Source organism: Neopelma chrysocephalum, unplaced genomic scaffold (genome assembly GCF_003984885.1).
Source record: "Neopelma chrysocephalum unplaced genomic scaffold, ASM398488v2 Primary Assembly neopelma1_132, whole genome shotgun sequence".
NCBI classification, from domain to species: domain Eukaryota; kingdom Metazoa; phylum Chordata; class Aves; order Passeriformes; family Pipridae; genus Neopelma; species Neopelma chrysocephalum.
In genome coordinates this window covers 2,531,237-2,542,535 of record NW_020897794.1, presented here as the reverse complement: position 1 = coordinate 2,542,535, position 11,299 = coordinate 2,531,237, and the positions used below count along the sequence as shown (strand labels likewise).

The following is an 11,299-nucleotide window of genomic DNA, read 5'->3' as shown; positions in this document are numbered from 1 at the left end:
GCAGGGAGGAGGAAGGAAAGGAGAGCGGAGGAGGGCAGGCAGAGCGGGCCGGGCCGGACCAGCCGCGCGCCGTTCGAACCCGGTCCCGCGGCTGCCGCGGGGGCCGCCGGGAGCGCGCGCAGCTACGGTGGCCGCGCGGGGCGGGCGGAGCTGCCGCCGCCATGGGCTGGGAGGAGACGGAGGTTCGCGGGTACGACGAGTTCGTACGGACGGCGCAGAGTTACCACGGCCGGCCCATCTTCGCGCTCTTCTGCGGCGACAAGGACGCCGAGGGCAGGAGCTGGTGCCCTGACTGCGTGACGGGTGAGGCCCGCGGGGGGGAGCGCCCCTCGCCCGAGGCACGGGCTGCGTCGGCCCCGGGAGCCCTCCCGGAACACCCCGGGCGGGCACAGCAGCCCCTGTCCCGGTGACGGTGCCAAGCTGCAGCCGCAGTTTCCCCTGGCGAACCGAACGGGCTGTGCCCGGTTCGTTCCCCACAGCGAGCACGGGCCGGCCCGGGCCGTTCGAAGGCTGGTGCGCGGCCCGGCAAACCAACAATGCGACGGGCAGGTAATTCACCTCTGCTGTACGTGTCGAGGCGCAGCAATGCCCTCCCCGGCGGTGTCCGGCAGGTAATTCACCTCTGCTGTACGTGTCGAGGCGCAGCAATGCCCTCCCCGGCGGTGTCCGGCAGCAGCAGGTGAAGGCAGAAACCATCGCACCGAACTGCACGTGTAGAGCTGCCTTAAGGAGCCGTCCCCCCGCCGTGCTGCTGCATCGGCAGGACGCAAAGAGTGGTTTTCTTACTTGTTAGTGCAGAAATTGGCCGTTACTCCAAGACCAGTCCCCTCAACGTTGAGCATGGAATAAATTGCAAAGCTTGTGGATAGCCAGGTGAAATGAAAGACAGATCCCTAACTGAAGCAGATCAAACGTTAATTAGCAGCATTGCTGGTCCAAGTAAATCCATGTGATTCTGTAACACAGTACAAGTATTAAGTACTAATAGATTTTAAAAATTATTCTCTAGCTGAACCAGTTGTGAGGAAGGAACTTCATAACCTGCCTGATGAGTCGGTTTTCATCTACTGCCTAGTGGGAGATAGAGCCTAGTAAGTAACTTTGAATGCCAGCAACTGGGATAACTTTGCCATTGGTGGACTGGTGGTTAACTAACCCGTTGAACAAACTGACTGAACTGTCCTTTTCTGTGAGGAATCAATCCTTTTTTGAGGTCTTCACCATCCCTAATGTGAACTGCATGCTTGTTCTGAGAAGTGGGTTGGGAAGGCATGAGGCAAAGGCCTTTGAATCATCCCTTTGAAGAAATTTTAACTTCAAAATGCCCCTCTACAAGCTGTGCTTAACCCCTTCTTTCTGAACAGCTGGAAGGATCCCAACAATGAATTCAGGAGGAATCTGAAACTAACAGGAGTGCCTACACTACTTAAATATGGAACAGTAAGTGATTTGATGTATGTTCTGGATCTACAGGGGTTGAGATGGGGACATGGCAGGAGCTTAGGGCTGTAAATGAATTAGTTCTCCAAGAACCCTCTCGTTCAAGGAGAGCAGAACATTCAGAACAGCCCCCACCATGCAGTCCTCCTGCCTCAAACAGGTCCTCAAGAGAGAACCACTCTGCTCACTCTGTCATGTTGTCTCTAATAAACATGCAGTAAAGTGAATATGTACACTTGATTTGTAGCACTTGAGGGGTTGAGAAAATTCTTAGCTACATACTGTTAAGCTTCCTCACTTGTAGCTCCTCAGCTTTTGAAAAATCCAAACACTGAATCACAGGAGTGAAACAAGTTATGTGCAGTACACTCGACTCAGACTGCAGCTCGAGTTTAACTTGTACATGTTATTTAAATTAGTAATTACTTTCTTAGAAATGCCTCTTCCAAGGTCAGAAAACCCTGAGGAATGTTTCAGTTATTCTTACCTCACTTGCTTCACCCCACTTACCCCCCTCCCCCGGACAACAGTTGCTGGGTGTGGCTGATATTAGTGTGTACAGATGGCTCTGGGCTACAACACGTTTTTGAATTGCCCCTAAAACTTGTCAACTTCTCTTTCAGCCTCAGAAACTGGTTGAAGAAGAATGTTTTAAAGCAGAGCTTGTGCGGATGTTGTTTACTGAAGACTAAATCCCTCATTAGCCAATCATTGATGAAGATGGTAGTCTCAATTACTGCAGTGTCCTTTCAAGGAATCATTGACCTCTGTTAAAACTTTCATGGTTAATCACTTCAGACTAGTCAAGAGAAGTGTTATTAAATTCTGGGTCCAAGCCTTACAACAAAAAACTGTATCTTTCATGTTCAAATAAACTTGAGTTTGTAAACAGCCTCTTTTCAAAGGAGTTGAGCTCATGTTAGAGACTGAGAGCAGCCTGCACTTACTGAACAATAACTGCCAAGTTACATTTGTCATAGTGAGTAAGGGGGAAGGAGAGAAACAGAAAAACCTCCTTGAACCTCCTAAATCTGACCACATAGCTACTGATGCTGTTAAGATAAATTTTCAATGCCAAAGATGTTTAATGGCTTCTCTGTTCAGTCCAAGTGTCATAAGGTGAAGGCTGACAGTGCCACTGATCACATGTTAATGGCTGACACTTGGAGCACCTGCTCCTACAAGGACAGGAAATGCAGCACGAATGCACCACAAATACAATCTGAAATATGAAAATTAAAACCCTGGCAGCTGCCAAGAGCTGCATTCTTACAATAAAAAACATAAAGGAATAAATAGCAAGTGCTTCTCCAATACTGCAGGCAGCAACACACGTTTCCCCCACATATTTTTCTCACTACATGGACTGTAAAGAGGCCAAGAGCAGCCACTGCTGCAGGGGCAGAGGCCAAGAGTCAAGGAAGCTGAGTTTAATGGAACAGAGCTACAGGTATACTTTTTGTAGATACTTATATCAGTAAGTAACAAATCCATTTTGTTTTCAAAATCAAGAGAAATCAGTAACAATGCTAAGTAAAGCTCTTACAAAATTGTCCATGCTACATAATAAATTGCATGAGGTGTTTATTAGTCTCTAAAGGCTGACAAAACAAAAACAACCCCAGTCATTTGATAAATCCAAATTAAAGGGACACACATCCAGAGCCAAACCTACACAAGGGTTCATTCCTCTCCTGTAAATAGTTCACTGACACAAAGTACACCTTATCATGACTACTCCACGTGCTTTTCATTTTACAGAGGTGTTATTTTGCTGCTGCTGCTCAGCCAGTGCCTGCTGGAGGCGCATCCTTTTCCGGGAATAGTGCTGCCAGTGGAGGATCTGTTGCTCATCAATAAATTTGGCACACTGAGCATTGACCAGTTCTTTGCGGAAATGTTCATACTGGAGCAGCTCTAACATATGCAAACACTGAGGATACCTGGATTAAAAATAAACACACATTAATACAGCTTTTTACAAGGGACGCTAAATCTGGAGTCTCTAGTACTTCTGAAGGTCGTTACTTTAGTGTTGTCATGTATGTGCTTTACCCAAGTGTGAAACCCCTTCAGCCTGCACACATTCCACACACCGACTTGGTAACTGCAGCATCAGGCCAGGAAACAAGGCCAGTCCAGTTTGCAAATGCACATTCCTGCTTGCTTAGACGAGCTTCCCAATGGCTCGGTTTGATACAGCAAATCTATAACAACTACAACACCTGTTTCCAGAGCCCATTTAAAAGAACATGACAAAAAACATTTTCCCAAAAACTGAAGGAATTTGCACATTTGCAAAAACACAAAGTCATTCTTTTTCTCATGTAAGCATCAACAATGCAAAATTAATCTTAAAATGCACTTATGGGGCCTAACTGAAGTAGTACCCTAATGTTCAACAGCTTTAAACCAATGGAAAGTGCAGATAACGGCTGTAAAGGAAGACTCCACACACAACTCGTGAGATACAAGTTTTATAATTTTGCCCATTCCTGCTACATTGGGACTGGTGGAAAGAGGAGAACCTACGCTGCATATAACCCCAGCAGGGAGGCCAAAGGTAAGGTTACAGGCAGAAACCAAATCCTGACATGCTGCTATACGGTACGTAACAGGAGGTCAATGCCAAACCATTAAAATACAGAAACCTAAGAGATTTTATCACTTACTTCAGGTATTTTGCATATTCAGGTTCTTTCCAATAAAGTAAATATTTAAGATAATTTACAAAAGCTTTGTCTTTGAAGTAGCCTCTTTGTGCAAGAACTGAAATAAAATGAGAAGGAATTGTCAGTGACAGATGGGTGAAAAAAATCTGCACACTTGAAGAACACCTATTCACAGAGTAAAAACTTTATCATTACAATTGAATTTTGATAATTTATATTGGACAAATAAACACAGAGAAAAGCAAGATTTTTATGTCAACAAAATAGTAAATTACTCTCACTTCTCTTACAGTTTGTATCTTTCATACAATGGAACAGCTTTTTGAAACAGGAAATTTTTGACTGTAGCATCAAAATTAGCAGGGAGTTAAGTATAGTACCTGAAACTATTCAAAGTAGTAATATTCTGTTGTCAGATAAAGGAATGCTGCTAACATTACTATTTAATAACAGACTTGAACTTATTTTTTCTCCACCAAATAGATGCTTTTTGCATTTCAACAAGCAAGACTTTGCATTTAAAAAAAATCCACCTGTTAAACAGGCAAATTATTTACAGACTACCTTTATGCTGTGAAAGACCCACTCCCTTTTCTTTGTTTAGCCCTCTCTCCCTGTTTAACATTACTAGTAATATTAAACTCTATTAACCTTAGGGTCCTGGTATTTAAGTACTCACAGTTGAGGTAATTTGGATTTGCCAGACACTGAACAAACTCCAACTCCAGCTGGAATCGAAGTCGATTTCCTGTATCATCTGATACAAGAGAAAAACAGTAAGAATTGGAACCGCACAACAGATTTGAAAGTAATCGCGGTCAGGGCGTCACCCGGGACAACGTGCGGGGCCTTCTGGGGCTGCGGGCTCAGAGCGGCCCCAGCGCCCGTGTGGCCTCTCCCGGGCCGCGAGCGCTCGGCCTGCGCGGTCCCGGCAGAGCCGGGAGGCTCCGAGGGCCCGGGAGGCTCCGAGGGCCCGGGAGGCTCCGAGGGCCCGGGAGGCTCCGACAGCGGCCCCGTCCCGGCCCCGCACCTGCATCCATGTCCAGGCCGCGCGCACAAGATGGCGGCGAGCGCGCCCCCGCCACAGGCCCTAGCGCGGCGCGGAGCATGCCGGGAGCGCGTGGCGGTTGCCGAGCAACGGCGGTTGCCCAGCAACGGCGGTGTCGGGGCGGGTCCCGCTGCGGGGGCCGTGCCCGGGAGAGCGGCCCTTCCCATTCCCGGGAGAACCCCTTCCCATTCCCGGGAGAACCCCTTCCCATTCCCGGGAGAACGGCCCTTCCCATTCCCGGGAGAACGGTCCTTCCCATTCCCGGGAGAACCCCTTCCCATTCCCGGGAGAACGGTCCTTCCCATTCCCGGGAGAACCCCTTCCCATTCCCGGGAGAACGGTCCTTCCCATTCCCGGGAGAACGGTCCTTCCCATTCCCGGGAGAACGGCCCTTCCCGTGCCCGGGAGAACGGCCCTTCCCATTCCCAGCCGTTCGCTGACAACATCTCTGCTCCGCGCCCGTCCCCAGGGACTGGAACGGCACCCCACGGACAAGTGCTCCTTAAGTGTTGGGTTTCCCCACACACGAGTGCCCGCAGTTCCCCGCACGCTGCTCGGAACGAGCACTTCCCTCGTACCGATATCGCACAGAAACCTGTAGGCACTCGGGAACTGGGAGCTGAGCACAAGCAGCATCCCGTCCCTTCCACGGATGAGGGAGCAGCTCCTGCCGGGTTACAGCAGCTGGGCATCGCGTATCTGTTCAGAGATCCCACTTTGTCCAAATAAACCCCACACTGAATATGCCACTGTACAAATTCCTCCCTTCTCATGGTGCTCTGCTGCAGCTCACGGCAAACCCCAAAGAACTCGGAATTCACGGTACAAAACAGTGTACTGGTAACAAACCGATTTTAAACGACCAGCGTTCGGTTTTGCATCATTGGCTTTGCCCCCAGGACGCCGCTCCCGCCGTGCAGGGGGAAATCCAGTCCCGGCCGCGCTGCGGGGCCAGCGGGACCCAGGGCAGGCAGAGAAACCTTCTGGGATGCAGTTCCTACACCTGTTCCTGAACAGGAACAAGGGCCGCATTTTGTCCGTGTGCCACACAGGCTGGTCAGTCCCAGAGCCATCAGAAGGTGGCTCTGGGGTCAATGTTCTAGGTCTGGTTTTTCCCCAGATAAACCTTAAGCTGGGAAGGATAAAAAGAGGAGGAACTTGTGTTTGTATTTGCAGAACATTCATCTTAGCTTTGTACTAGACCGGTCACTGTTGATCACTTCCAGAGCAAAGGTAGTGGAAAGACTCAACCCTAAAATACTAAGCTGCTTTGATTTATTATTTTCTTTCTGCATATTGGGCAAAGTTTTGAGCTTTGGGCTTTGTTTTCTTTTTCATAGTGACTTTACACTCAGGCAAGGAGATTGTGTCAACCCCTGCACTTAATTCTTCATTAATTAAAACACAACTGTCTCAGACTAAAATCATTAATAAGCAAATGCTCCATTAGTGGGAAGGCATCTCTACAGATGTACCTGTCTCATTTCTTCCCTTTTTACTTTCAAATTATTTTCTATTTTCATTTGCTGAACTATTTTCAGCTTCAGAGTTAGCAATTTTCTATAATACTATCTTATGCAGTATGATTTTTTTCCCCTGGGAATTGGATTACAAAAACCATCTAAAAAGGATCTATGCATAGTTTTTTGTAATAAAATATGGTTGCTTTTTTAGACATTTTAGTGGTTGTGGAATACTACTATTACTATATCAAAACATAACAAGTCACTCCCCAGTAAATACAGACTTCAGGCTAAAAGCAGAGATCAAATAGATCCCACGTGTCTGCATTGCTATTCTGGAATGTGATTTCTCTCCCAAGACCGACTTCAGAGGAGAGAATCCTAAAAAAGGATTGGTCACATGAATAAACTACTATGTAGGTTTGCCAGAGTTAAGTCAAACATCTCAATTTTTGTCCATCAAAACTAAGAACAAAATTGAAAAGATCGTAATATACTAACTAGAATTTTCTCAAGGAAAAGTTTTAAATATTTTTTTTTTTTTTCCTGTCAGGTGAGTCAAACTTTCAGGATATAAGTGTTAACATATCACTGTGAGCCAGGAATTTTTCATATTATTGTGTAACCAGGATGATATCAGTTTCTCCTTTCATAGGGACCAGACTGTCATTGCTGCTGTTGCCTGCCCAGAAAGGGGATGGTTTATGACAACAAGTATAACTTTACTCATTAGAACTGGCACAGAGACACAGCCCTTAAATGGAGCCACTTCTGGGACTTGAAGGCACCAAGGCTCCATGAGACACAGGAGACAAAAGTGTTGTCTCACGTGTTGTTAGACCTTGAAAGGGAGATGCTGCAAAAGGTTTATCTGTGACCCCATAGTGCAGTGCATTTGCGCCAGAGAGAAAAGGAAGTCCAGCAATTTTGTCACTGAAAATTGATCAAGTGGGATGAAACAGTGAAGTGCTTTACACTCAGTGTGTGAAACCCAAGACATCCCCTTTTGTTCACCCACATACCCACTGCTTTGGAATAGAATACAAACTGGTATTGACACGGACAACATGTGACAGGATTTTACCCATAGAAGGCAAGACAGACTCCTGCAGACTGGAGAGTCTCCTGCTTCAAATATGGTTAAGTAACAGAGAACAGGGTATGCATTATGTTATATTTATAACAAGCCAGTACAAAGTCTGCAATTTTTTTACTCCAATGCTATAATTGTAAGTCAATAGAAACAAGATCATAGTTTTCAGTGACTAAAGCAATTGTCAGAACATACTTAATTAAAGGCTTAACTCTTCACTGAGTTCTGTTTTTTGAGGTCAAGGAACCGCCAGGTAACGTGCATTTCAAAAGCCAGCCAGTGACAGTCATGGTGGAACCATCTTAATTTGCAGATGCCAAACACCATCCAAGGCAGCTGCAAATTGGGTGAAATAGTGTAAAGAGACTGCCTTATTGCAGACACCAGCAGAGGTACTTCTGTGACTGTGGTATTCCTCTAGCTTCAGACAGCATTAGAATTCAAAGATATATTCAAGATTAAATGTTGAGTGTCAGAAAGCATTTTATGTTTTCATTAATAAGTTGGTTAAAAGTACATCAGGCTTCTATAGGATACCTGGACAGCAGGTGAATTTGAAGTCAGCCATTTGCCAGGAGCAATATGCATTGACCCCAGAACTCTGGTCTGTAAGGAACACCTTCCCAAAGGTATTGCTGCTGTTGGGAGCCCTTCCATAGGTACTCTAAGGAAACAATTATGCAGGGAGCCAGGATACATATGGGGCCTGATCTGAAGGAACTCTTAACCCATTGAGTGCCGAGCAGGCCAGAAACAACTAATTACCAGAAATGAAGGAATGTAAAACTTCCCAAGTCCAAAATACATGGACAAGCTTGCAGAACAATAAAGTGTTATCTATTCTATAATGGTTATAGATATGCATAATTTCACTTATTCTCATTATATTTTGGATTAGCATTACTGTTATGCAATTTTTCAAATAATACTTCAATTTGAGCCACTTTCTACCCTGTTTCATTTTTAAGCTCTTCTATGGTGGCACTGAGCAGAAGAGTGTAGGGAAAACACCAGAAAGAATTACGTATAAAACTAAGGGAATCATTGGCATGAATTTGGAATTAATGAAAAATGCATCCCCTTTATTTTATAATACGTTTAGACTGTGTTCAGCAAGTAAGAAATAAATAGTTAATTTGGTGCTGAAACTAATAGGTAGGCTCACATAGACCAGCACTACAGTGACTTTTATAAAGAAGAGAGCTGAAAGGGTGTGGTCTCCAATAATGGAAATATGATTAGTGAGATTCCTTTCTGCTGGCAAGTAAAACTAAATATTCTGTACAGTCACCCACAACCTCACCCACTAAGGATGAAAATAACTTTAATTCTTGGTCATTGCAAAGGTGGTGCACAAACAGTTACAGTTTCACAGATGCCTACATCAATATTTAGCAAGAATATAAACCCTCTCTTTAGCTGCACACTAGTCAACCGGCCAGTGCTTAGAGCAAGATTATACAGAATTTGGGCAAACAGAAGTGCTGAATTCCTTTTGAAGTAAACCTAAATATACCTCTTGTGGCAAGGCTAGTAACCTTTAATGCCAGGCCCTCAGCAGAGCGTGCTGGAATTATGTCTAACACAAACTTATGTAACATGAAGTAACTCAGGAGACAGAATTCTGACCATCTCCGTGACTTTTTTATTGTGCAGCCCCCAATCTACTGACAGATCAAATCAAACACAGAGCAATAAGTGAAATAACCCCCCACAAAAGGATGCTGCTGCAGGGAAACTTATAGATTGGGAAAGATCTGACAAGTGTTTCATGAGGACTCCTGGACCTAATTAAGTCCCAAAGTATTGGTCATCATCAATTTAAGTCACCTCAAAATAAAACCAACAAATAAATAAACAAAACAAAGAGCTGGGCCAAGATCACCCCCAAAACATTAACGATTTATTTATCTGACCACTTTTGAAACAGGGCTGAAGTTATTCCCCAAAATGAGACCCCAGAAGGGTGGCTTTAACTGTGTAATTTAGGTCTCCTCGGGTGACATAGATTTGCTCTGTATTGATCAGACTTATATCTGCAGAAAGATATGAATGAAAACAGTCAAAGATGAGCTCTGAAATGAGACAGGATGAGACAATTTTTTGTTTGTGGAGGAGGTTCCCAGGAAAGTTTATTTTGATTTTCCCCCATTGTTTGTTATTCAAAAAGGAGCTAAAGTGTCCTGTGTTCTGTTCCCCCCATTCCCTTCATCCCCATCTCCTTTTTTCAGAGGAAATTCTGTTTTCCCAACTGAAGGATAACTATGCTTAGTGTTGTGCCCAAAAATAAAAAAAATCTCAAGTTTCTGATTTCTGACTGTGTAGCCAAGGCAAAATATTGAAGTAAAATAGAAACTTCCTCCAGAAATAACCATTCATTAACTGAAAGATTTTGTTCACTTTGTTTCTGGTGGAAATTTGGTCTTCAACTGGCTTTCTAAAATATTTGCTAAGACCCAACCCAAGTTATTGTTCACAAAGAATAGCTCACAAAGGAAACTACAACAAACTAGACTTAGTATCTGGAACGTTCAGTTCCTTCAAGAAAATGGCTTGTCTATAAAAAAAATGTTTTATGAACTCTGTAATGAGGCTCACACTCTCACCTGAAACAGCTTACAAAAACTCATTGAAATTCCATATGCCAAATAAGACAGGCAAGTAATTTCTTGTGGGTAAATAAAGCACTGAAGTAAACTGGAGAAGGGTAACACCTTTTCTCTCACAAAAGAAACAGTCTCTTTCTAATGGCCAGAATCTACAGTCCTAGAGGTAAACCTACATTTACACCACAATGAATGGACAACTATTGACTTAGTGCTCCAGAAAAACCTAAATGGCAAAAAATAGTGTCAGTATAGTCAGCTCTGTTTTAAAGAGCTACCAAAGGTTGTACTAAGCAGTCCCTGTTCACCTCAGAGCAGCGTGGTAACGCCTCTGTGCTCCCAGTGGTGAGAGCTGCACTTCCCTCAGAAGTCCTCTGTCCAACAGAGACGTCTGCAGTGATGCCAGGGCCTCCCTGGGCACAGACCCTTCACACAGGGGCCAGCAAAGAAACACAAAGGGGAAGGTCTGAGCCGGGGCAGAAGAGCTGCCACTGGGATGATTCTTCTGGACAGAAGAGAACCAGCACCCTGCCATTAAACCATGCAGACCAATGCTGAGCCCAGCAAGTGTCTGGCAGCAGGCTGGTGGGGTTGTGGTACAAGGCACAAAATGTTGAAGAGCTCTCAGTGGCACAGTCAGACTGAGCCCTGACTAACACGTGTTTACTCACCCACACTGGAAAACATTGTGAAAACTCTCACTTGATCCAAGTGCTCAGGATTCATTACTACCCACTTCTTTCCATATTTAGCACAGACATTTTTTTTTGGGGGGGAAATGTGAAGTATGTAAAAATGTATACAATATGTCATTACTAAAAAGGAAGAGGTGCTGTGTCAAGGAACCACTGCAGGATTTTGGCTAGGACTGATTCAGTGATCTGTTTTTTTTCTGGGATGATTTGCACCAACTGTCCAATTCCAACTTTGTCAGCAAATGTTGGTTTTGGCTACAACCAGATTATTGCTCTTTCAAA

General features: G+C 44.7%; 2 protein-coding genes across 2 annotated transcripts; one reads left to right on the top strand and one right to left on the bottom strand.

The window, feature by feature from the left end:
- Positions 1–112: 112 nt before the first annotated feature.
- On the top strand, positions 113–2,334 carry TXNDC17 (thioredoxin domain containing 17). Its single transcript, XM_027698698.1, has 4 exons — positions 113–303; positions 1,010–1,091; positions 1,365–1,440; positions 2,064–2,334. The coding sequence occupies exons 1-4, from the start codon at positions 162–164 to the stop codon at positions 2,130–2,132; spliced, it is 369 nt and encodes a 122-aa protein (XP_027554499.1). The 5' UTR covers positions 113–161; the 3' UTR covers positions 2,133–2,334.
- A 673-nt stretch (positions 2,335–3,007) lies between these two features.
- Positions 3,008–5,233, bottom strand: MED31 (mediator complex subunit 31). The gene is made up of 4 exons (XM_027698697.1): positions 5,143–5,233; positions 4,792–4,869; positions 4,113–4,209; positions 3,008–3,383 (listed from the first exon to the last, which is right to left on the bottom strand). The coding sequence occupies exons 1-4, from the start codon at positions 5,219–5,221 to the stop codon at positions 3,191–3,193; spliced, it is 447 nt and encodes a 148-aa protein (XP_027554498.1). The 5' UTR covers positions 5,222–5,233; the 3' UTR covers positions 3,008–3,190.
- Between the last annotated feature and the right edge of the window lie 6,066 nt (positions 5,234–11,299).